Raw genomic sequence first — 25,218 nt, 5'->3', positions numbered from 1 at the left:
TGGAATTCAAGAAGGTGGCAACATAATGACTCCAAGCTGATGACACACTTAACTCTGCCTGCTCTTCTCTTATATGTTATGAATGCAACCAGGCACAATATTGGTGGGTTTTTTTAAGGTATGGGCTGTGTGGATGCGGGTGTGTTTAAACGAATGTATTTTTAAAATACAGTGATTCCTCGATTTTCGCGGGTTCAAACTTTGCGAAACGGCTATACCACAGCTTTTCAAAAAATATTAATTAAAAAATACTCCGCTGGGTTTTTTTATACCACGGTTTTTCCCACCCGATGACGTCATACGTCATCACCAAAAGTTACTTCTCTCTCTCTTTCTCTTTCCTGTCATTTTCAGCTTCAATCATTTCCTCATTTCTCTTTTTCTCCCCTTTTTTCTATCATTTTTCTCTCTCTCTCTCTACCTTCCACTCTCCCCCCTCTTGCTCTCTCTCTCTCTTTCTCCCTCTCTCTCTCCTTTCTATCTCGCTGTCTGTTGCTCCCTCTCTGTGAGAATGCCTGCACCTCCTCTCCTGCAGCCCCCTCGCTGACAGCTGGGACGAAAGCGCTCTCAGCTAAGGGACTGTGAGAGGGGCGGAGCGGGCATTCTCAAAGCGCTCAGAGCGGTTAGCGGCCGAATGAAGAGGACGAGAAGCCGTAGCTGCCAGCCCTGCTGCAGGAGGACCCGTGCCCCAAGAAAGCCGGTGAGAGGGGTGGATCGGGCGAGCGGGGGGTAGCGGCGAGGGGGCCGGAGGCGCTGGGGGGGGGGGGGGCGGCCGACATTCAAAACAATCTTTGCTGGCCTCCGCACTTTCGGCGCTCCCCGCCCCCAACTTCAAGCCCGGCTCCTTGCGCAGCCTTGGAAAAGGGTGCGCGGGGGTAGTTTTTGGCTGTCCATAGCCAAAAATGGTGTTTTTACTTCCGCATCTCTACTTCGCGGAAATTCGACTTTTGCGGGTAGTCTGGGAACGCAACCCCCGCGAAAATCGAGGGATCACTGTATTTGGATGTTTTATATAGATGTCCTTATAGGATGACTCAGGACAACATAGAGGTTAGACAGAAAAGACTCTAGGTTTGCCATCACAAGTATGTGTTACAAATGGTCTCATTGTGTCTGATTATTTATTCCAGTTTTCTCTGAGTCCGGATTCCCCATTCTTTAAGATTTCTGCAACTGGAACCATCTCTACTTTGAAGGAATTTGATTATGAGAAAGATCTACCCAGGTGAGATCATATACTAATGATCCAGAAATGGGGAAATGACGGTTTGATATTTTAAACACGGTTTAGCCCCGAGAGCAATCCTACGCCTATTGTGTTTGTAGTTATTTATTTATATTGTACCGCGTTATTTGTATTTATTGATACTGCATTGCATTATTTGCATTGTATTTGTTTTGTTTTGATGGCTATACATTGAATATCTTGCGTTTTATTTCAATTTGATAGGTATACATTGAATGCTTTGTGTTTTATTTTGTTTTGACAGCTATGCATTAAATGTTACCATAAGAGACAAAGCTGGTGTTAGCGTTAAGAGGCTCCTAATTGTCAACATCATAAATGTGAATGATGAAGCTCCTTACTTCATCAAGTAAGTGGAAAATCTCAGTTGCATCACTGCTTTTTTTATTTTAGATGTGACAATAGAGGTGGGAAGTGCTCTCAAATCAGATCTTTAAAATGTGATCAGAGGAAGAACAAGCAGAGGAAGAGGAAGAAGAAAAGAAGAAAAAGAAGAAGAAAGGAAGGAGGAAGGGAAGGGGAGAAGAAGAGGAAGACTTTAATATTAATATTTTATCAGATCTTAAAAATGTGATCAGAGGAAGAACAAGAAGAGGACGAAGAAGAAGAAGAAAAAGGAAGAAGAAGAAGAAGAAGAAGAAGAAGAAGAAGAAAGGAAGGAGGGGGAAGAAGATGGAGAAGGAGAAGAAGATGGAGGAGGAGGAGGAGAAGAAGAAGGAGAAGGAGAAGGAGAAGGAGAAAGACGAAGAAGAAAGGAAGGAAGGAGGAGGGGAAGGGGAGAAGAAGAAGAAGAAGAAGAAGAAAGAAAAAGGAGAAGAAGAAAAAAGAAAAAGAAGGAGGAGGAGAAGGAGGAGGAGGAGGAGGAGAAGAAGAAGAAGAAGAAGAAGAAGAAGAAGAAAGGAAGGAAGGAGGAGGGGAAGGGGAGAAGAAGAAGGAGAAGAAGGAGAAGAAGAAAGGAAGGAGGGGGAAGAAGAAGGAGAAGGAGATGGAGGAGGAGGAGGAGGAGAAGAAGGAGAAGAAGAAGAAGAAGAAGAAGAAGAAGAAGAAGAAGAAGAAGAAGAAGAAGAAGAAGAAGAAGAAGAAGAAGAAGAAGAAGAAGAAGAAAAAGAAGAAGAATTCTTTAAGTTCCAGGGCTGGATTATTAGCTATAATTAATTATTGCTCAAAGACAATATTTGCAGCCTAGATTTCAACTATGGGGCCCTTGGCTATCTCCAAGCTTGGTGGCTTTTTTGCAGACCTTTCATTGCCAAATTGTGTAACATCATCAGTGCCTCTTAAGAGCAAACCACACTTCCTTCCATCACTGATGACGTAACCTAGTTTGGTAATGAAACGCCTGCAACAAAATCGCCAGGCTTACTGAGCCCCGAGGATCATTTCATTTCTGCTTTTACATTCTAACCCTTCGTTGCATGAGTTATATCTTGAGGGATTATAAGGAGACAGCTGATCCAACCCATCCAAACATGTTCCCGTTTAATTTCTATTCTAGCAAAGAGAAGGTTTTCAAGATTCGTGAAGAGGGACCAGCAAGGACGTTTGTAGCTAATATAACAGCCGAGGATCCCGATGGCGAAGATTTTATTCATAGCCTCCGCTACAGCCTGGGGGTTCCTGAAGTGATCCCCCAATTCTCCATCAATCCAAGTAAGGAATTACAGTAATCCCTCGCTACTTCGCGGTTCATCTTTTGCGGATTCACTACTTCGTGGGTTTTCAAAGGGGGCTTAAATCCATTCAACCGCACGAATCCCAGCGGCCTATAAGGTCCCACAGAGTTGGCCTTCTCCGGGTCCCGTCGACCAAACAATGTCGTTTGGCGGGCCCCAGGGGAAGAGCCTTCTCTGTGGCGGCCCCGCCCTCTGGAATCAACTCCACCCAGAGATTAGAACGGCCCCCACCCTCCTTGTCTTTCGCAAGTTACTCAAGACCCACATATATCGCCAGGCACGGGGGAACTAAGACATCTCCCCCAGGCTTTCTTATATTTTATGTTTGGTATGTATGTGCTGTATGGTTTTTATTATTTATTATTTATTACTTGGATTTGTATGCCGCCCCTCTCCGAAGCCATGAATATGTTGGATATGTTTGTCACTGTGAGTTATTTATAAAAATAATAAAAGAAAAATACAAATATAATAATACGAATCCCAGCGACCAGTTAGGTCCCACAGAGTGGGTCTTCTCCGGGTCCCGTCAACTAAACAATGCCGCTTGGCGGGACCCAGGGGAAGAGCCTTCTCTGTGGCGGCCCCGGCCCTCTGGAATCAACTCCCCCCAGAGATTAGAATTGTCCCCACCCTCCTTGCCTTTCGTAAGCTACTTAAAACCCACCTCTGCCGCCAGGCATGGGGGAATTGAGATTTCTTCTCCCCCTAGGCCTTTACAATTGTATGCATGGTATGTTTGTATGTATGTTTGATTTTGTATATTAAGGGGTTTTTAATTCGCTTTTAGTATTGGATTATTATTGTATGCTGTTAGCCGCCCCGAGTTTTTGGAGAGGGGCGGCATATAAATCCAATAAGTAAGTAAGTAAGTAAGTAAGTAAGTAAGTAAGTAAGTAAGTAAGTAAGTAAGTAAGTAAGTAAGTAAGTAAGTAAATAATAGTAATAATAATAATAATAATAATAATAATAATAATGAATAATTTATTAGATTTGTATGCTGCCCCTCTCCGAAGACTCTTTTTGTCGTAATCAAAAGCTATGTCTGTGATGGTACCTGGAAACCCTTACGGCTTATTTCTGGTTTAGTGACAGGCATGGTCTTGGTGTCCGTCCGGCTAGATCGTGACACTGATCCCATCAGGTCCAATCCCAATATATCTCTGACCATTCGCGTTGTGGATAGTCCCACCCGTGGAAGAACGGCTGAAACCGAAATTTTCATATTTATTGAAGATATCAATGACCTTCCGCCCGAATGCACACAGTACAACCACAGGTAAGAATATTTTATGCTACTGACAGAAGAGACTATTCAGGGTTGATCAAGATTCCGGCGCTGGGTAACTGACTCATATTTACAATGGTTACAGGGTCCCTGGGTCACGTGATCCCCTTTTACGACCTTCCAACAAGCAAAATCGATAGGGAAAGCCAGATTCACTTAACAACTATGATGCTGACTTAACAGACGTGGTGATTTGCTTAACAACTGCAGGCAGCAAAGGTTGTAAAATGGGGCAAAACTCACTTAACAACCACCTTGCTTAGCAACAGGAATTTGGGGACAGTTGTGGTCATAAGTCAAGAACTACCTGTACAGTGGTACTTCTACTTACGAACTTAATTCATTCCGTGACCAGGTTCTTAAGTAGAAAAGTTTGCAAGAAGAAGCCATTTTTACCATAGGAATCAATGTAAAAGCAAATAATGTGTACGATTGGGGAAACCACAGGGAGAGTGGAGGCCGTTTCCTCCCAGGAGATTCCTAGAGAGGCCCCATGGAGGCTTCTCACCACCTTTTCTGGCCCTCTTTCCTCCCAGGAGATTCCTAGAGAGGCCCCATGGAGGCTTCTCCCTGCCTTTTCCGGCTCTCTTTCCTCCTAGGAGATTCCTAGAGAGGCCCCACGGAGGCTTCTCCCTGCCTTTTCCAGCCCTGTTTCCTCCCAGGAGATTCCTAGAGAGGCCCCACGGAGGCTTCTCCCTGCCTTTTCCGGCCCTGTTTCCTCCTAGGAGACTCCTAGAGAGGCCCCACGGAGGCTTCTCCATGCCTTTTCCGGTTACAGTTTCGGAGGCTCGGGTTTGTAAGTGGAAAATGGTTCTTGAGAAGAGGCCAAAAAAATCTTGAACACCCAGTTCTTATCTAGAAAATTTCGTGAGTAGAGGCGTTCTTAGGTAGAGGTACCACTGTATAATTAATTGCAGTCCGGACATATGATTGTGGACTCCATCTTGGTTCTGTTTTGTGTTGTAATCTCTACTTAACGAATACCTTTAAAAAATATATATTGAGGCTAAAAAGTGGGAAGGAGGCCAGCAAAAAAAGGATAATAACCTCCTCTTAAGGCCCATGAAAGGTTATTAAAATACTTTTTCAGTTGCCCCTACTCTCGTCTCTTTTTTGATACGATCCTATTCCCTGCAAAAAAAACCTTCTATTATTTATTTTATTGTATTTATTGCATTTATATGCCGCTCATTCCAAACGGACCCTGAGTGGCTAACAATAGGAATAAATACAGCAACAATTTTAAAAAGTTAAAATCTAATAACAAAAATCAGTAATAACAGTGATAACACAAAAAACATACATCCTTGCAACTTCTAACACACAAGACATTAGGGCAATGTCGTTTTAAACATTTAGGAAAGGTAGGCAAAGAACCAGAAAATCAGAAATAAATAGCTAATTTGTTTTTCTTATATAGGGTGGTAATTCTCGAAACGGCCTCCCCTGGCTTTGAACTCAATTTGAAGAATTATTGCCAAGATAAAGATGCGGAATCTCCACACAATTTGTTTAACTTCACTGAACTATCTGGAGTTGGAAGTCATAAGTTTACCCAGGATCCTCCTCATTCCGGAATAATTAAGGTCTGCTAATTCACTCTTCAATATTGTTTAAAGTTGGAGAACGGGAGTGTCTATTCAAATACAATCAATGGAATGGAATGGAATGGAATGGAATGGAATGGAATGGAATGGAATGGAATGGAATGGAATGGAATGGAATAGAATTTTATTGGCCAAGTGTGATTGGACACACAAGGAATTTGTCTTTGTACATAAAAGAAAAAGATACATTTGTCAAGAATCATGTGGTACAACACTTAATGATTGTCATAGGGGTCAAATAAGCAATGATGAAACAATCAATATTAATAAAAATATTATTATTATTATTATTATTATTATTATTATTATTATTTATTGGATTTGTATGCCGCCCCTCTCCGCAGACTCGGGGCGGCTAACAGCAATAATAAAACAGCATATAATAATAATCCAATACTAAAAAACAGTTAAAAACCCATTATTATAAAAACCAAACATACATACAGACATACCATGCGTAAAATTGTAAAGGCCTAGGGGGAAAGAGTATCTCAATTCCCCCATGCCTGGCGGCAAAGGTGGGTTTTAAGCAGTTTACGAAAGGCAAGGAGGGTGGGGGCAATTCTAATCTCTGGGGGGAGTTGGTTCCAGAGGGCCGGGGCTGCCACAGAGAAGGCTCTTCCCCTGGGGCCCACCAGATGACATTGTTTAGTCGACGGGACCCGGAGAAGGCCAACTCTGTGGGACCTTATCGGCCGCTGGGATTCGTGCGGTAGCAGGTGGTTCCGGAGGTACTCTGGTCCAATGCCATGTACGGCTTTAAAGGTCATGACCAACACTTTAAATTGTGACCGGAAACTGATTGGCAGCCAATACAGGCCACGGAGTGTTGAAGATACGATAGAATAGAATAGAATAGAATAGAATAGAATAGAATTTTATTGGCCAAGTGTGATTGGACACACAAGGAATTTGTCTTTGTACATAAAAGAAAAAGGTACATTTGTCAAGAATCATGATGTACAACACTTAATGATTGTCATAGGGGTGAAATAAGCAATGAGGAAACAATCAATATTAATAAAAATCTTAGGATACAAGCAACAAATTACAGTCATACAGTTGTAAGTGGGGGGAGAAAGGGTGATAGGAATGATGAGAAAAAACTAGTAGAAATAGAAGTGCAGACTTAGTAAAAAGTTTGACAGTGTTGGGGGAATTATTTGTTTAGTAGAGTGATGGAAGTGCAGTGAGGGGAAGTGTCTCCCATTAAAAGCAGCATTAAAAACCAGTTTAAGAATTGAATGTGGGGACGTGTCTTATCAGTATCAACAATTACAAGAAAGGTATCAAAAATATCCTTCAAACCAGAATTTTAAGCCATGGCCGCACGAAACATCGCCATGTGAATTGGTGGCGAAGGTCAGTGTAACCCACCCCTGATCTCTATGATCACATGATCAAAATTCGGACCCTTAGCAACCAGCTCACATTTATGACGGTCGCAGTGTCATTTATTTATTTATTTGTTTGTTTGTTTGTTTGTTTGTTTGTTTATTTATTTATTTGTATGCCGCCTCTCTCCGTGGACTCGGGGTGGCTAACAACAGTGACAAAAACAGAATGTCAAAATCCAATACTAAAACAACTATAAACCCTTGTTATAAAACCAATCATACATACAAACATACTGTGCATAAATTGTAGAAGCCTAGGGGGAAAGATTATCTTAGTTCCCTCATGCCTAACGGCAGAGGTGGGTTTTGGGGAGTTTATGAAAGGCAAGGAGGGTGGGGGCAGTTCTAATCTCAGGGGGGAGCTGGTTCCAGAGGGTTGGGGCCGCCACAGAGAAGGCTCTTCCCCTGGGCCCCACCAACCGACATTGTTTAGTTGACGGGACCAGGAGAAGACCCACTCTGTGGGACCTAACTGATTGCTGGGATTCGTGCGGCAGAAGGCGGTCCCGGAGATAATCTGGCCCGGTGTCATGAAGGGCTTTATAGGTCATAACCAACACTTTGAATTGTGAACGGAAACTGATCGGCAACCAATGCAGACTGCGGAGTGTTGGTGTGATTTGGGCATATTTGGGAAAGCCCATGATTGCTCTCGCAGCTGCATTCTGCACGACCTGAAGTTTCCGAACACTTTTCAAAGATAGCCCCATGTAGAGAGCGTTACAGTAGTCGAGCCTCGAGGTGATTTTGCCGTCATAATTCGAGGACTGCCTTTAAAAGTAGTATGTTCCTTTAAGCTTACAGGAAATGTAGACTTGGAAAACACAACAGATGGAAGTGCACTCCAACAATATATTTTGAATATTGTCATCCAGGATATTTCGGACCCTTTCTTTTCTGGTTAGTATTAATTTTTCTTTCTTGTTCCATTTTTCCCTGAGTCTTTTTCTGAGGGGGGGGGAATATCTTTAAATGGGGCTCTTATTTCTGTGTCATGTTTCATGTTTTTCTTACTTGCTGTATTTACAGAACCGATCTACATTTATGTCAACATTGAGCCGGTGAATGAGTTTGATCCAGTCTTCAGCAGCTCTTTGTACATTTTTAATGTATCGGAATTAGTGCCGTGTAAGTTACGATGGCTTTTTTTTGAAATATCAAGGCTATAAAATAGAAGTCTCTCAAATGAATGCCGATTCTACCCCCTTGTTCGGTATCAGCCATACAGAGAGTTTCACCAGGGTGAATCACGGATGAAAGGCTGCTGTTTTGCTCGTGTCTATCGATAGTCGGAGAGCCAGTTGCGAAGGGAGTGTGAAGCTACGCCCACTCTCCTTAATACACTCCCACTCGTCCTTAATATTAAGCACTCCAAACTTGAGTGTAAAAAATATGACTTCAGTAACCGAGTTGTCCAAGCGTGGAACTCATTACCAGACTCCATAGTGTCATCCCCAAACCCACAACACTTTACCCTTAGATTATCTACGGTTGACCTATCCAGATTCCTAAGAGGTCAGTAAGGGGCGAGTACAAGTGCACTAGAGTGCCTTCTGTCCCCTGTCCTATTGCTCTCCTATATCTCCTATACCTTTCTTCTATTCCTATATCTCTTCTTCTATTCTTTCATTGATATGTTCTGTTCCTATATCTTCTTTTCTATTATTTCTTAGATATATTTTACCATGAGTATCTCCTCTATAACCTTCATCATGTATTTTACTATGGGTATACCCACTAAAACCCTCATTGTGTATTGGACAAAATAAATCAATCAATAAATAAAATAAATAAGTACACCGCCATTTTGGTTCTTTTACCCTCTGTGCATGCGCAAAGCATTTTGGGCATGCGCAGAGGGTAAAAGGACCAAAATGGCGGCATCCGGGCAAGTGGGCGGAGCCTCATGTTCCCTTCGCGACTGGCTCTACGACGACCAATAGACACAAGGAACCGGGAGCATTTAACCCCTGAGGTGAATGTTTCTTTAACACCAAATAAACCGCTGGAATAAAGTGTAACTTGAACCTTCTTCAGAATCTAATATACACCTATTACTTCCACTTCAAAAAAAAGTTTTGAAAACTTTCTGGCTGTCAAGGAAACAAAACAAACATCTCTTACTCTCACTATGTAAATAAAGCAATTGAGTGAAAACAGTAATGTTTCCCAAACGAGTTCCTTTAAAACCCCCCAAAAAACTTGAATTCACTTTTTGGAGCTGTTGTAACTTTGAATGGTCACTAAATGAACTGTTTTAAGTTGAGGACCCCTGTAATATCCATGGGACTTTACCATTTTGTATATACTTTATACGGCTGCAAAACAATTTACTACCACGCTGTGGGCGTGGCTTATTTTGTGGGTGTGGCTTGCTGGCCATGTGACCAGGTGGGAGTGGCTTAATGATCATGTGACCGGGGTGGCTTAAAAGTCACGTGACTGGCTTAAAGGTGGCCAACTTGACGTCCCTCACATCAAGGGTTTGGGTTAGGGTGCCTGGCCTCTCCTCGCCTCAAAGAGAGACAATTTCCCTATCTATTTACTATTCCTGAACATCCAAAATATACTATTTAATTAATTTATTTATGTATTTATTTATTTATTGGACTTGTATGCCGCCCCTCTCCATGGACTCGGGGTGGCTCACAACATATAACGAAACACAACAGTATAGTTATTCAATTAAAATACTAAAAGGTTCTTAAAATTCTAACTTTAAAAACATTCATTATCATTCATTCAATAATCACACTAACAACATTTGCTGGACAGGGGAAGGTATAATGTCCCCAGGCCTGGTGGCAGAAGATCTGTTTTTAAATTCTTGCACAAGGCATGGAGGGTGTGGGCAGTGCGAATCTCTGGGGGGAGTTGATTCCAGAAGGCCGGGGCCGCCACAGAGAAGGCTCTTCCCCTAGGTCCCGCCAGCCGACATTGTTTGGTTGACAGGACCCTAAGGAGACCAACTCTGTGGGACCTCATCGGTCGCTGGGATTCGTGCGGCCGAAGGCGGTCTCGGAGATAGTCTGGTCCGATGCCATGTAGGGCTTTATAGGTCATAACCAACACTTTGAATTGTGTCAGGAAACCAATCGGCAGCCAATGCAGTCCGCAGAGTGATGGAGAGATATGGGCATGCCTTGGAAGGCCCAAAACTGCTCACGCGGCTGCATATATATTACACACAGACACACAAATATATACATTATTATATAAACTCTATGTGTCTGTACACACACGCAAACACACAGCTTTTTAAAAAAATTATACACACTCAACCTCATTTACTGCAATAGGAAAAACATACCCAGAGCCCAGAAGGGAAAAAAAGAAAACAAATACAAATTTTTTCTACCGGTTCTGCGCACGTGACCCAACCTGTAGGAGCCCATCACTCTGAGAGGTGTCAAATCATGACCATTTTAAGACTTGTGGACTTCATTTCCCAGAATTCCCAAAGCTGACTGAGGGATTCTGGGAGTTGAAGTCCACAAGTCTTAAAGCGGCCAAGGTTGGATATTCCTGATAAAGGATGTGGCTTCAGTCACACGGATAACCCTGATTTACAGATCTGCGTTAAAAAATGGGTAGGAAGTTGACCAGACAGTAGCTATCCTTCTGACTTGTTTTGGTATAATTTCTAAAGCCTCCGCAATCTCTAAACACATCATTTACACCCAAAAACTACATGCCTGTCATCTTAATGTATGGTATGTTTGTGTGTATGCTTGCTTTTAATAATGGGTTTTTTAATGTTTTTTAAATTATTAGATTTGTTCTTACATTGTCTTTGTTGTTGTGAGCCGCCCCGAGTCTACGGAGAGGGGCGGCATACAAATCTAATTAACAATAACAACAATAACAATAACAATGTGCCACTATTTCATTTCAGCAACCTCTTATATCGGAACAGTGCTTGCTACTGACAAGGATTTGCCTCCCACCGGAATTTCTTACTTCATTTTGTCCGGAGAAAGTGGTGGAGGGGTGACAGACTTATTTGTAATTGATGCCCGGTTGGGCACTTTGGAGAACACCAAGCAATTAGACTATGAATCACAGCGAGTGCACACCCTCCAAGTGAGAGCTTCCGACAACGATGGCCGCATTGCAAATACCTCCGTGAGTAAACAAGCCAGCATAAAACGGGGCTTATCGTTCTTTGCGATCGACTTTTCTTGCCTCTTTATGGTAAACACAGAAGGACTTGCCAGAAGTAACACGTACGCTGGGGTGGGAGAATAAGTTGGGAATCTGTTCTGCTTAGGCCTAATCGGATCGGAACAAAATTCACAGAAAATTCAAACCAAAACACATCTATATTTAAAAATGATTTGTACAAAGCATCTGCAGGCTTTTAGTTCACATTGGTAGTGTTCCTGGTCAAAGTTGTCTAATAGATAAAGATAAATTTAGACATTCTTCAGTTTTCTAATGTTTTTTAAACACACACTCACGAATCTTCAGATTTCCTTCAGACAGCTGCATCTCTGCACAATGAACTTAAAGGGATAACAGCAGTTTGCCAGCAAAGCATTTCTGGAACCTCAGATCTAGGATCTCCATCATACAAATGTTGAACCTCCACACCTCTTTACCCCTAAATCCTCACTTATATACTGCCTGCGTGTGGTCAACTGTTTCCTTGAGATATTCACTGTCTAGACTTTCTTTCATAGAGATATCACCTTCTAGAACTTTCCCCCATAAAGTTATTCCTGTCTGCTTTGTGACCTTCTGACCTGGGCATCTAATAGGGGCTCCTGGTCGCCCATGTCTCCCTCCTCCTCAGACGTTACTATCATTGGGGTTTCTACAGTCTCTGGAGGTTCCCCAGGTTCCAACTCTCTCTCACTCTCTGACTCAGCTGTCAAGAACATTGGCCTCAGGTACCAAGATGGAGCTGATTCGTCGTCCTCAGAATTTGTCACATTAACTCTGGAAATTAGAAATAATGATGAGTCCTCATTCAATAACTGCTGGGATCCCTTCTATCGCTGGTTAGAAAAAAAAGAACAACTCGCCCAATAAATGTTAAGAACTTTATATATTTAAATAGATACATATCTGGTGTCAAATCTTTCCTTTTCTTCTAAATGGATGTATGAGACATCGATATATGTTAAAATTAGACTGGCTTTCTTAAAATCTCCTTATTTTGATTTATTCAACACTTTCACTTATTTATTTATAATCTAAAATATTAGATATAAGGGAATGAGCTACTGAGAATACTTCTAGTTCATAATTCCAATACAGATCAATACAGTACACCCGCCCGCCCTTTCCTTTCGTTTGTTCTCCTCTTCTTTCTTTCTTTTTCTTTCTCTTTCTTTCTGTTCGTCTGTGTGTTTGTCTGTTTCTGTTTCCTGTTAAATGCATACTGTCTAGACCATAATTTGACATATAATTTTTGTTTTTAATCTTCCAATTATCCAATTCTCTTTTTTTTTCTTTCTCCTTGTATCTCGACATGTCTACACTGTTATTTGAAATTAAATGTATTTATTGTATTTGTCCTTGTAAATAAAAACTTTATTTAAAAAAAAAGAAGAAGAAGAATTTGTCACTAACTGAGCTGGTTGGGGACCATTCACAACAGGGTGGAGTTAAACAAGTCATCAGCCTAGAGTTATTACGTAGCCACAAACAGTCAGACTCATTTATTAAGTTGCAGTTTAAAAGATTTCTTGATCTAGAATCTAGTCAATTAATATTCAATAATAAATTAGCGCCAGACAAACAGAAACATAGAAGACTGACGGCAGAAAAAGACCTCAGCATAAATTCTGGGTACTGTAGTCCACCCACCATAAAAGCATGAATTCTGGGTATTGTAGTCAACCCACCTTAAAAGCTGACAAGATTGAAAAAACACATTATTATCATTATCATTAGAAACATAGAAACATAGAAGTCTGACGGCAGAAAAAGACCTCATGATCCATCTAGTCTGCCCTTATACTATTTTCTGTATTTTATCATAGGATGGATATATGTTTATCCCAGGCATGTTTAACTTCAGTTACTGTGGATTTATCAACCACGTCTGCTGGAAGTTTGTTCCAAGGATATACTACTCTTTCAGTAAAATAATATTTTCTCATGTTGCTTTTGATCTTTTCCCCAACTAACTTCAGATTGTGTCCCCTTGTTCTTGTGTTCACTTTCCTATTAAAAACACTTCCCTCCTGGACCTTATTTAAATCTTTTTCTTCTGTCCTCCAGACTATACAGATTGAGTTCATTAAGTCTTTCCTGATACGTTTTAGGCTTAAGACTTTCCACCATTCTTGTAGCCCGTCAATTTTGTCAATATCTTTTTGTAGGTGAGGTCTCCAGAACTGAACACAGTATTATTCCAAATGTGGTCTCACCAGCACTCTAAACAGCGGGATCACAATCTCCCTCTTCCTGCTTGTGATACCTCTAGCTATGCAGCCAAGCATCCTACTTTCTTTCCCTACTGCCCGACTGCACTGTTCACCAACAGAATTCAAAAGGGATCGGATTCAAACCATTTGTGACAACATAACATCACTGTTTAAACATCTATGAACATAGAAACTAACCCAAATATTTCTTTAGATAATAATAATAAATGTCCTTGAAGCAAACGATGAGCCACCCATATGTACCCCTGATGGACAGTTGCTGGAAGTGCCAGTGGATCTAAGTTTGGGCATTATTAATAGTTTCCAAATTACCTGCGTGGACCGGGATTCAACTCCACAGTCATTCCGATATACTATCACGGCAGGTATTTTATACTTCATCTTTGAATACCTTATGTCATTACTTGCTGGTAGAATATATACTGCTCAAAAATAAATAAATAAAGGGAACCCCGAGTTCGCGGAGAGGGGCGGCATACAAATCTAAATAATAAATAAATAAATAAACCCTCAAAGAACACATCCTAGATCTGAATGAATGAAATATTCTCACGGAATACGTTGTTCTGTACGGAACACTTTCTTCTGCCGCACGAATCCCAGCGACCAGTTAGGTCCCACAGAGTGGGCCTTCTCCAAGTCCCGTCAACTAAACAATGTCGTTTGGCGGGACCCAGGGGAAGAGCCTTCTCTGTGGTGGCCCCGGCCCTCTGGAACCAACTCCCCCCAGAGACTAGAATTGCCCAAACCCTCTTTGCCTTTTGTAAGCTCCTTAAAACCCACCTCTGCCGTCAGGCATCGGGGAACTGAGATATTCTTTCCCCCTAGGCTTCTACAATTTATGCATGGTATGTTTGTGTGTATGTTTGGTTTTATAACAAGGGTTTTTAGTTGTTTTAGTATTGGATTGTTACATGCTGTTTTTCATCACTGTTGTTAGCCCCCCCGAGTCTATGGAGAGGGGCAGCATACAAATCCAATAAATAAATAAATAAATAAATAGGTAGGTAGGTAGTTAAGTAAAGAAGTAAAGAAGTAAAGAAAGAAAGAAAGAAAGAAAGAAAGAAAGAAAGAAAGAAAGAAAGTTGAATGTGCACAACAGCAGGTGAAATTGATGGTCAATCAGTGTTGCTTCCTAAGTGGACAGTTTGATTTCACAGAAGATTGATTTACTTAGAGTGATATTGTGTTGTTTAAGTGTTCCCTTTATTTTTTTTTATCAGTGTATATTATAATACATGTTGTCCCAAAGAATAGAGTAGAGTAGTGTAGAGTAAAGTAGACTGGAGTACAATAGAAGAGAAGAGAAGAGAACAGAATAGAATAGAATAGAATAGAATAACGGAGTTGGAAAGGACCTTGAAGGTCTTCTAGTCCAACCCTGTGCCCAAGTAGGAAACCCTACACTACGGTACTTCAGACAAATGAATATCCAACATCTTCTTAAAAACTTCATTTGTTGGAGCATTCACAACTTCTGGAGACAAGTTGTTCCATGATTAATTGTTCTCACTGTCAGGAAATTTCTCCTTAATTCTAAGTTGCTTGTCTCCTAGTTTAGTTTCCACCCATTGCTTCTTGTCCTACCCTCAAGTGCTTTAGAGAATAGCTTGACTCACTCTTCTTTGTAGCAACCCCTAAGATATTGGAAGAATGCTATTGTGTGTCTCCCCTGGTCCTTCTCTTTGCTAGATTAGATATTCACAATTCTCTGCAATCATTTGTCCTATCCGCCATCTTTTTAAAAAAAATTATTTATTTATTTATTTTGTCCAATACACAATTAGGGTTTTAGTGGGTATATATCTATATACACATAGAAAATACATGATGAAGGTTATAGAGGAGATACTCATAGTAAAATATATGTAAGAAATAATAAAAAAGGTATAGTAATAGAACATATCAATGAAAGAATAGAAGAAGAGATATAGGAATAGAAGAAAGGTATAGGAGATATAGGAGAGCAATAGGACAGGGGACGGAAGGCACTCTAGTGCACTTGTACTCGCCCCTTAGTGACCTCTTAGGAATCTGGATAGGTCAACCGTAGATAATCTAAGGGTAAAGTGTTGGGAGTTTGGGGATGACACTATGGAGTCCGGTAATGAGTTCCACGCTTCGACAACTCGGTTACTGAAGTCATATTTTTTACAGACAAGTTTGGAGCGGTTAATATTAAGTTTAAATCTGTTGTGTGCTCTTGTGTTGTTGTGGTTGAAGCTGAAGTAGTCGCCGACAGGCAGGACGTTGCAGCATATGATCTTATGGGCAATACTTAGATCTTGTTTAAGGCGTCTTAGTTCTAAACTTTCTAGGCCCAGGATTGAAAGTCTAGTCTCATAGGGTGTTCTGTTTGAGTGGAGTAGTGAAGGGCTCTTCTTCCAATGAATTAAACTTCATTTATCTGTCCTCATTTTGTCTTCGGCTCTGCTTTTAGGGAACGTGAATAACCATTTTGACTTCTCACCCAAGGCTGGTTCCAATATCTCAAGGTTAGTCCTGACCAGTCCATTTGACTATATGTCAGGAGTGGACAAGGTTTGGGAATACCCGCTGTTGGTTACCGTAACGGATGATAACCTGTTATCAAGTTCTGAAAGAACCTCGGTCCATATTCGAAACGGCACAGTAAAGTTGACCGTCCGAGTTATTCCAGATCCAACCACTGTCATTCCTACAACAGTAAGTTTGGGCTTTTATACTAATTGATTTGGGATGAAAGCAGTGAAGGGCTGAACAAAAATTGACTACCCCACTGTGGGCGTGTCTTATTGTGTGGGTGTGGCTTGATGGTCATGTGATCAATTGGGAGTGGCTTGACAATAATATGAATGGGGTGGCTTATAGGTTGTGTGACTGGGTGGGAATGGTTTACTGACCAAGATAAGTATTCAAATAGGTGCTTGGACTCTTTTTCAGTTGATTAAGTCACATTACAGTGGTACCTCTACCTAAGAACACCTCTACTTTTCATGGGCCTTAAGAGGAGGTTATTATCCTTTCTTTGTTGGTCTCCTTCCCATTTTTTAGCCTCAATATATTTTAAAAAAGGTATTTGTTAAATGGAGATTCCATCACAAAACAGAACCAAGATGGAGTCCACAATCATATGACCGGACTGCGATTAATTATACAGTGGCACCTCTACCTAAGAACACCTCTACTTACAAACCTTTCCAGATAAGAACCAGGTGTTCAAGATTTTTTTGCCTCTTCTCAAGAATCATTTTCCACTTACAAATCCGAGCCTCCGAAACTGTAACCGGAAAAGGCAAGGAGAAGCCTCCTTGGGGCCTCTCTAGGAATCTCCTGGGAGGAAACAAGGCCGGAAAAGGTGGGGAGAAGCCTCCATGGGGCCTGTCTAGGAATCTCCTGGGAGGAAACGGTCTCCACCCTCCCTGTGGTTTCCTCAATCGCACACATTATTTGCTTTTACATTGACTCCTATGGGAAAAATTGCTGCTTCTTTCAAACTTTTCTACTTAAGAACCTGGTCACGGAACGAATTAAGTTCATAAGTATAGGTACCACGGTATTTGAAGAGCCACAAAAAGGACAAATGATAGACAGCATTATTGGTTGAGGAGCACAGTAACGTTTTCAGGTTTTGTACTGAACCCACAAGGTTCGGTAGGATAACAGATTAGGCAAGTAGCTCAATTTCCTTTCATGGCTATAAAAGTTCAGTTCTAGATAATGATTAAAATGAAACTTCGAACAATTTTGTTTCCAACATCCCCTTTTTATTTCCTTCCTTACAAGCCTGGGGTGACCATTGTGACCACCAAAGAAAACGCTTATGCTCCATCGGCTTGGTATGTGCCGTTTTTCATACTCCTTGGCAGTTTATTGCTGCTGGGGTTGCTCGGATATCTAACCGTTTTGCTGGCAAAATACCTCCGTTCCTGCTGCCCGCCAAAACCCAAACCGGACGCAAAGCCACTGTAAGTATAGCAATAGCAACAGCACTGAGACGTATATACCGCTTCCCAGTGCTTTGCGCTACTCTCTGAGACAGGGGTCCCCAGTCCCAAGTTTGTGATCCCGCACGGGGCCACAACATGCCAAAAATCAGGCTGTGCAAACAAGCAAAGCCCCCATCTGCAGGATTCAGGTGGCGCATGAAACCACATCCCTTCTGGTCTGCGGGAAAACCTCTCTCCGTGGAACCGGTCCCTGGTACCAGTATCAGCTTGCTACCAGAACAGGGGGAGGGGGAATGGCATTCCAGTAATGAAAATGGAGCTGGCGCGCTGTTCCGGGTGACCAGCAGGTGGGCGCACATACTAGAGCGAGATTTGCCTTCTGCGCATGTGTAGGAAGAAAAATCTTGCGTGAGGATGTGCGGCCGCATGAGATTTTGGTGATTTTTGGCCGTTTTCTGCTTCCATGGATGCGCGTCAACAAAAAAACCCAGAAATCTCACGCACCTGTGTGTCTTCTCATGAGATTTGTTCTCTGTACAGAAGCCAAATCTCGCTCCGACGTACACGAGCACCCACCAGTCACTCCGAGCTGTGTGCCCATCAGCACCAGTAGCGGAGGTTGTTGTTGTTGTTGTTGTTGTTGTTGTTATTATTATTATTATTATTATTATTATTAATTAGATTTGTATGCCGCTCCTCTCCGAAGACTCGGAGCGGCTCACAACACGAAAAAAAAAGTACAAATCCAATAGTTAAAAACAATTTAAAACCCCTTAATATAAAAAATAGTCATACCCTGTTTCCCCGAAAATAAGACATACCCCAAAAGTAAGGCATGTCAGAGGTTTTGCAGAATTTGCTAATATAAGGCACCCCCCGAAAATAAGGCGTAGTCAAGTTTACATACGGTACGGTGGAAAAACATACGGTACCATTCAAAGCTGTTCATAGCGGTACCGTAATAATGTGGCATCCCTTGCTGGCCCCTTCCATCGCTTTGTACCGTCCAGTACAGCAGACACAATCTGCTGCTGTCTCACTGCCATTACAGTCTCCACTACAGTGCGTAGACTGTAGTTCCTCTGGTGGCCGGAAGCTGCAATAGCGGGAGTACACTGTTGTACCATATAAGTGCCGTTGTTTGTGTGTGTGGGTGCCATACTGACAGGTACCGTATCATAATCAGTATACCGTACTATACACTTTCTTTGGGGGTGTCAGCTTTTCTGCCTGTGAATTTGTCTTATTTGAGAAATATAAGGCACCCCCTGAAAATAAGACGTAGCACAACTTTTGGAGCAAAAATTAATATAAGACAGTGTCTTCTTTTCGGGGAAACATGGTACATCTCAGACAAACCATACATAAAGCGAAAACGGCCCAGAGGAATCAATTTCCCCATGCCTGACGGCAGAGGTGGGTTTTAAGGAGTTTGCCACCCCCATCTGCCTGGTACCCAAACGGTCGGGGAGCCACGGATCTAAGATTTAAAATTGACAAGGCAGTTTATAGAGCCAGTGTTTTTACCCAGCTCCCCAAACTGGTTAAGCCTCTGAAATGAACTCAAAGATTCCTTTATTAGGAGCGTCAGCAGCCCCGGCAAAATGTTTCTCTTTCACCACAGGCTAACAAGGCCTTCCGGACAGAAGATGAATATTTCTCTGCCACATCTATTCATCTCTGCCCCCTGCCTTTTATCCCCAGAGTTAGATTGGGGCTTTGCTAACAACGGTGGCTCTTCCTTCCCAAGGAACAGCCCATAGATTTCCACTGCTCTCCTCTCCTCTCCTCTGCCTTCTGAGTATCCACCTGCATTGCTTTCTGGGCGACCTGCCATTCGAGCACCAACAATTTGGCCTCTTTGAAAGTCTAAGAGGTCTGCCGTTTCTAGAAGGTTATAATCAGTTTCCGGTCACAATTCAAAGTGTTGGTTATGACCTATAAAGCCCTTCATGGCACCGGACCAGATTATCTCAGGGACCGCCTTCTGCTGCACGAATCCCAGCGACCAGTTAGGTCCCACAGAGTGGGCCTTCTCCGGGTCCCGTCAACCAAACAATGTCGCTTGGCGGGACCCAGGGGAAGAGCCTCCTTTGTGGCAGCCCCGGCCCTCTGGAACCAACTCCCCCCAGAGATTAGAATTGCCCCCACCCTCCTTGCCTTTCGTAAGCTTCTTAAAACCCACCTCTGCCGCCAGGCATAGGGGAATTAAGATACTCTTTCCCCCTAGGCCTTTACAATTTTATGCATGGTATGTCTGTACGTATGTTTGGTTTTTATAATGATGGGTTTTTAACTGTTTTTAGTATTGGATTATTATTTAGTATTGTTTTATTATTGCTGTTTGCTGCCCCGAGTCTCCGGAGATGGGCAGCATACAAATCAAATTAATAATAATAATAATAATAATAATAATAATAATAATAATAATAATAATTGGAGCAATCCTCCAAAATTTGAAGTCATTGCTGTCCATAACTTTTCAATCCAGCTTTGTTTACTGTACTGCCTAATGACTGTTTTAGTAATAACATATATATATTTTTTAATTTATGACAGGTTGAACATGCCAGGTACGTACCACTTTTCTTTCTTCTTAAAACACTGCCGCATTGTCAATAAGAAACACCACGTTTTCGAAAAATGAAAGAGTTTATTGGCAGTTTGATCTAGAAGCACAGAATTTAATATCTAATTGAACAGAATACAAGTAGTCCCACACTTATGATTGTAATGGAGCATGCCTAAGCTATGGCGGTCGTAAAATAGATCATCCATGTGACCAATCCAATTTGATGATCCTGTTTCGCGGTAATCATTAAGTGAACTCATTGTTTGCTCATTGAGTATTTTTTTCTCTTTGAAAACTAGAAATAAACACTGAGTTTTGGAAAAAAATGTCAGAAATCATGATCGCAAACACTGCAAATGGCCATAAATGCAGGCTGGCCACCAAGGAAGTTCAGCCTAGTGGTTAAGGGACCAGGCTAAAAAGTAGGAGAAGGTGAATTCAAGTACTCTTAGACAGTGATGGAGTGCCCTCGGTGTTGTGTTTTGGCTTGGGCCAGCCGTTGCTCCCACAGATGGGAGAGATGCGGCACAAAGTGAGTGCGAAAGCCTGGCTGACAGCCAGGAAGACGTGGCAGACAGCCAGGAGGATGAGGCCACTGGTTCAGAGGAGTTGGCAGACAGCACGCAGGACCCAGCAGACAGCCCAGGGGATTTGGCATGCAGTCCCTCAGACAGTCTCTCTTCCTTGGATTCCTCTGCAGACCAATTCATAGACATGCGTAGCCGAAGAGCCATGCAAAGGAGGGCTCACTTGAAGGATTATTACAGGTGATCAGAGTAGCACCTGGGCTGGGTGTGATTCTTATCCTGAGGGCTGGGTGTGGTTCCCTTAATGAGGGCTAAAGGTATAAAAGGGAACAGAGGCCCAAGGCAAACTGTGGCTATTTATCTGTGTTATTTTGTGGTTCCTGCTCTGAAGTTTCTGTTCCGTGCCTTTGGATTTCAACCCAGCCTTTTCAGGCACGTGTCTTTGTTTGCTTTTTCCTGTGTTTTGTATTTGGCTGAATTACGCCTTGCACTATCATTATTTCCTGACACTAAGGACTGTTTTGAGTAACACTTTTTTGTTTGTTTAATACAACTTTGCTGATTAGAAGAGCACGTGTGTGTTTGATTTCTTTTCCTTGGACTGTTACGCATTGCCTGAGCCCAGTCAGGCAGATCACTCGGAAGCCGTTGCGGGCGCACGTGTGGCCATTGGTCCTGTGCGTGCCCGTTGACGTGAGATTTAGCTTCTGCTCATGCGCGTCAGAGCGAGATTTTGGCGATTTTCGATGATATTTGTGCTTCCGCGCATGCGCAAAAGCTGAAAATTGCCGAAATCTCCCCTCGTGAGATTTTGCTTCCTGAACATGCGCAGAAGCAAAATCTCGCTCGGCCGCACGCATGCGCATAGTGGACACAGGAAAATGTGCAGGCAGCGCAGAGTTGAACGTCTCCAACTCTTGGCTTTATGTAGTAAGTTCTACTTAATTCATTTGGGCATCCTACGGTAGAGAATATCACTTGGCTGGATACTTTTAACCGTTCTTTGTTTCATAAAGTGAAAGATTAGAAAGATTATTATTTTATTTTATTTATTTATTTTTTATTATTATTATTTATTGGATTTGTATGCCGCCCCTCTCTGGAGACTCGGGACGGCTAACAGCAATAATAAGACAGTGTACAGTAATAATATTTGTCATACAAATATAGTATTGTATTGTAGTATGTTTAACATAATATGAGTATAAAGTAGAGATAGAACAGATAAAAAAGACATTAGGACAGGAATGGTAGGCACGAAGGTGTATTTATGCACGCCCCTTACAGACCTCTTAGAAAAGGGGAGAGGTCTATTGTAGATAATGTAAGGTTGAAAATTTTGGAATTGGGGGAAGAAACAAGAGTCCGGTAGTGAATTCCAGGCGTTGACCCCTCTATTGCTGAAATCGTATTTTCTGCCGTCTAGTTTGAAGCGATTTACATTTAGTTTGTATCTATTGCGTGCTCTCGTGTTGCTGTTGTTAAAGGTGAAGTAGCCACTAACAGGGAGTAACATTGTGATGTATGATTTTATGAACAGTTAAATCAGTTCGGAGGCGGCATAGCTGTAAATTTTCTAAACATAGCAATTGAAGTCTGGAGGACTTTGTTTTTCCCCTACAGAAAAGAAAAAAGCGAAGGAAGAAGTAATATGGGTAAGTAAGCTTTAACACTGCATTCAGTTTTGGTCGCCACAATGCAAAAAGAAGGTTGAGGCTCTAGAAAAAGTGCAGAGAAGAGCAACAAAGAGGATTAGGGGACTGGAGGATAAAACATACGAAGAACGGTTGCAGGAACTAGGCATGGCTAGTTCAATGAAAAGAAGGACCAGGGGAGACATGATAGCAGTGTTCCAATATCTCAGGGGTTGCCACAAAGAAGAAGGAGTCAACCTATTCTCCAAGGCACCTGAAGGTGGAACAAGAAGCAATGGGTGGAAACTAAACAAGGAGAGAAGCAACTTAGAACTAGGGAGAAATTTCCTGACAGTTAGAACAATTAACCAGTGGAACAGCTTGCCTCCAGAAGTTGTGAATGCTTTCTCACTGGAGGTTTTTAAGAAGACGTTGAATAACCATCTGTTGTGTAGGGTTTCCTGCCTAGGCAAGGTCCCTTCCAACTCTATTGTTGTTGTTATTATTGTTATTATAACCTGAAAAAGAGGGGAAGTGGGGGGAAATATAGATTGTAGAATTGTCCTTGATTCCCTGCTGGTCAGCTATTTTTTCCTCATTTCTTTAACTCTATACTGTATATTATATGTCGTGAGCCGCCCCGAGGCATGGAAATCCAATTAATAAAATAATAAATAACTGTGCTTTTATTTTCCTTTTTAGGAATTGACCAATTTCAATCCTATTTTCGATGGGGAAGCAATAGACCCAGGTATATTGCAAGGAGGCTGAGAAAGAGCAAATCGATTTTGAGAGGAAAACGGTTTAAGTCTCATTAGAGGAAGGGATGAATGTCCCCAAAACAAATACAGTGATACCTCGTCTTACGAACTTAATTGGTTCCGGGACGAGGTTTGTAAGGTGAAAAGTTTGTAAGACGAAACAATGTTTCCCATAGGAATCAATGGAAAAGCGATTAATGCGTGCAAGCCCAAAACTCACCCCTTTTGCCAGCCGAAGCGCCCGTTTTTGCACTGCTGGGATTCCCCTGAGGCTCCCCTCCATGGGAAACCCCACCTCCGGACTTCCATGTTTTTGTGATGCTGCAGGGGAATCCCAGCAGCACAAAAATGGGTGCTTCGCTGGCAACTGAAGTCCGGAGGTGGGGTTTCCAGCGAGTGGAGCCTCAGCAAAATTGCAGCATTGCAAAAACATGGAAGTCCTCGAAACCCCACCTCTGGACTTCCGTGTTTTTGCGATGCTGCGATTTCGCTGAGGCTCCCCTCGCTGGGAAACCCCACCTCTGGACTTCCGTTGCCAGCGAAGCGCCCATTTTTGTGCTGCTGGGATTCCCCTGCAGCATCACAAAAACACAGAAGTCCAGATGTGATGTTTCCCATGGAGGGGAGCCTCAGGGGAATCCCAGCAGTGCAAAAACGGGTGCTTCGCTGGCAACAGAAGTCCGGAGGCGGAAAAATTCAGAAAAAAAGATGGCGGCAAGTGTGGACCAGTACAGAAAGAACCAGATCCATGATGCCAAAATTACATCACCAGCAGGTCACTAATGGTTTGGGCGATCTTGTCCGAAGTGGAGGGAACTCACCCCAGGGTGGGTGTGTCAAGTGGGGGCTCCTATATTTTGCTACCGGAATGCTTCCGGAGACCAGCGGGAGTGTGCATGTCCTCGTGCGAAATTTGACTTCTGCGCATGCACCAGAAGCTAAATCTCGCGTGATGATGTGTGCGTGAGATTTTGGCGAGTTTCACCAGGAAAAAACCCAGAAATTGGGTGAAATTTCAGGCGCGAGAGCATCCTCACTCATTTCGCTTCTGGCACATGCACATGCACAGAAGCCAAATCTCACATGGACGCACACGTTCCCTGTCACGCTGAAAAATTGCCAGCCCCAGAGACATTCATTAATGAAAGAGTTAACTATGTGTGCTTTACTAAGATACTATGATGTAATATCCTGCCAAATCTCACATCACTTCCTTCTTCTTCCTCATTGTTCTCTCTTCTCTTTCTATCCACCGTCATGTAAGACATATTTGTTACGTTGTCCATCGAGACATGTTTTATTTTCTATTTTATAATAAAAGAAATCTCGTTTCGAACAAATGATTAAAGACTTTCATCTATCGCCTCCGCGGGGTTAAGGTCTTAACGGACTTTAATTACTTAGAAACCGCGACATTCCCGCCTTGGGGGTGCAGAGATGCGCGCACATCTCCATTTCCGTTAACGGATCGCCGATCCCACCCACAGCAGCTGCAACCCACTACTGGTGTGTGTGTTGTTAAATTACACACACACACCAGTAGTGGTTTGCAACTGCTATGGGTGGGATCGGCGATCCGTTAACGGAAATTTATTTATTTATTTATTTATTTATTTATTTATTTATTTATTTATTTATTTATTTATTTATTTATTTATTAATCAGATTTGTATGCCGCCCCTCTCCGCAGACTCTGGGCGGTTCACAGCAATAGTAGTACAATGTAAACAAATCTAATATTTAAGTTAATTTAAAACCCCAATTTAGAAACCAATCATACATACTAGCATACCATGCATAAATTTTATAAGCCTAGGGGGAGGGAAAGTATCAATTCCCCCATGCCTGACGACAGAGGTGGGTTTTAAGAAGCTTACGAAAGGCAAGGAGGGTGGGGGCAACTCTGATATCTGGGGGGAGTTGGTTCTAAAGGGTCGGGGCCGCCAGAGAGAAGGCTCTTCCCCCGGGTCCCGCCAAACAACATTGTTTAGTTGACGGGACCCGGAGAAGGCCAACTCTGTGGGACCTAACTGGTCGCTGGGATTCGTGCGGCAGAAGGCGGTCCCAGAGATATTCTGACCCGGTGCCATGAAGGACTTTATAGGTCATAACCAACACTTTGAATTGTGACCGGAAATTGATCGGCAACCAATGCAGACTGCGGAGTGTTGGTGTGACATGGGTAT

The 25,218-nt window shown here is 42.4% G+C and overlaps 1 protein-coding gene across 1 annotated transcript in view; it reads left to right on the top strand.

Annotated features, from left to right (window-relative positions):
* CDHR3 (cadherin related family member 3) overlaps nucleotides 1-25,218 on the top strand; it is a 49,580-nt gene that overhangs the window by 19,645 nt on the left and 4,717 nt on the right. Inside the window, 14 exon segments of the mRNA XM_070754697.1 lie at nucleotides 1,131-1,225; nucleotides 1,491-1,595; nucleotides 2,742-2,896; nucleotides 4,009-4,198; nucleotides 5,628-5,793; nucleotides 8,009-8,111; nucleotides 8,241-8,339; nucleotides 11,107-11,336; nucleotides 13,803-13,974; nucleotides 16,050-16,294; nucleotides 17,375-17,556; nucleotides 20,098-20,111; nucleotides 22,261-22,292; nucleotides 22,974-23,022. Of these exon segments, the coding sequence (XP_070610798.1) occupies nucleotides 1,131-1,225; nucleotides 1,491-1,595; nucleotides 2,742-2,896; nucleotides 4,009-4,198; nucleotides 5,628-5,793; nucleotides 8,009-8,111; nucleotides 8,241-8,339; nucleotides 11,107-11,336; nucleotides 13,803-13,974; nucleotides 16,050-16,294; nucleotides 17,375-17,556; nucleotides 20,098-20,111; nucleotides 22,261-22,292; nucleotides 22,974-23,022 (1,837 nt within the window).

Source organism: Erythrolamprus reginae, chromosome 6, assembly GCF_031021105.1.
Source record: "Erythrolamprus reginae isolate rEryReg1 chromosome 6, rEryReg1.hap1, whole genome shotgun sequence".
NCBI classification, from domain to species: domain Eukaryota; kingdom Metazoa; phylum Chordata; class Lepidosauria; order Squamata; family Dipsadidae; genus Erythrolamprus; species Erythrolamprus reginae.
The sequence above is the reverse complement of the archived record's forward strand: the minus strand, read 5'-3'. Positions and strand labels throughout refer to the sequence as shown.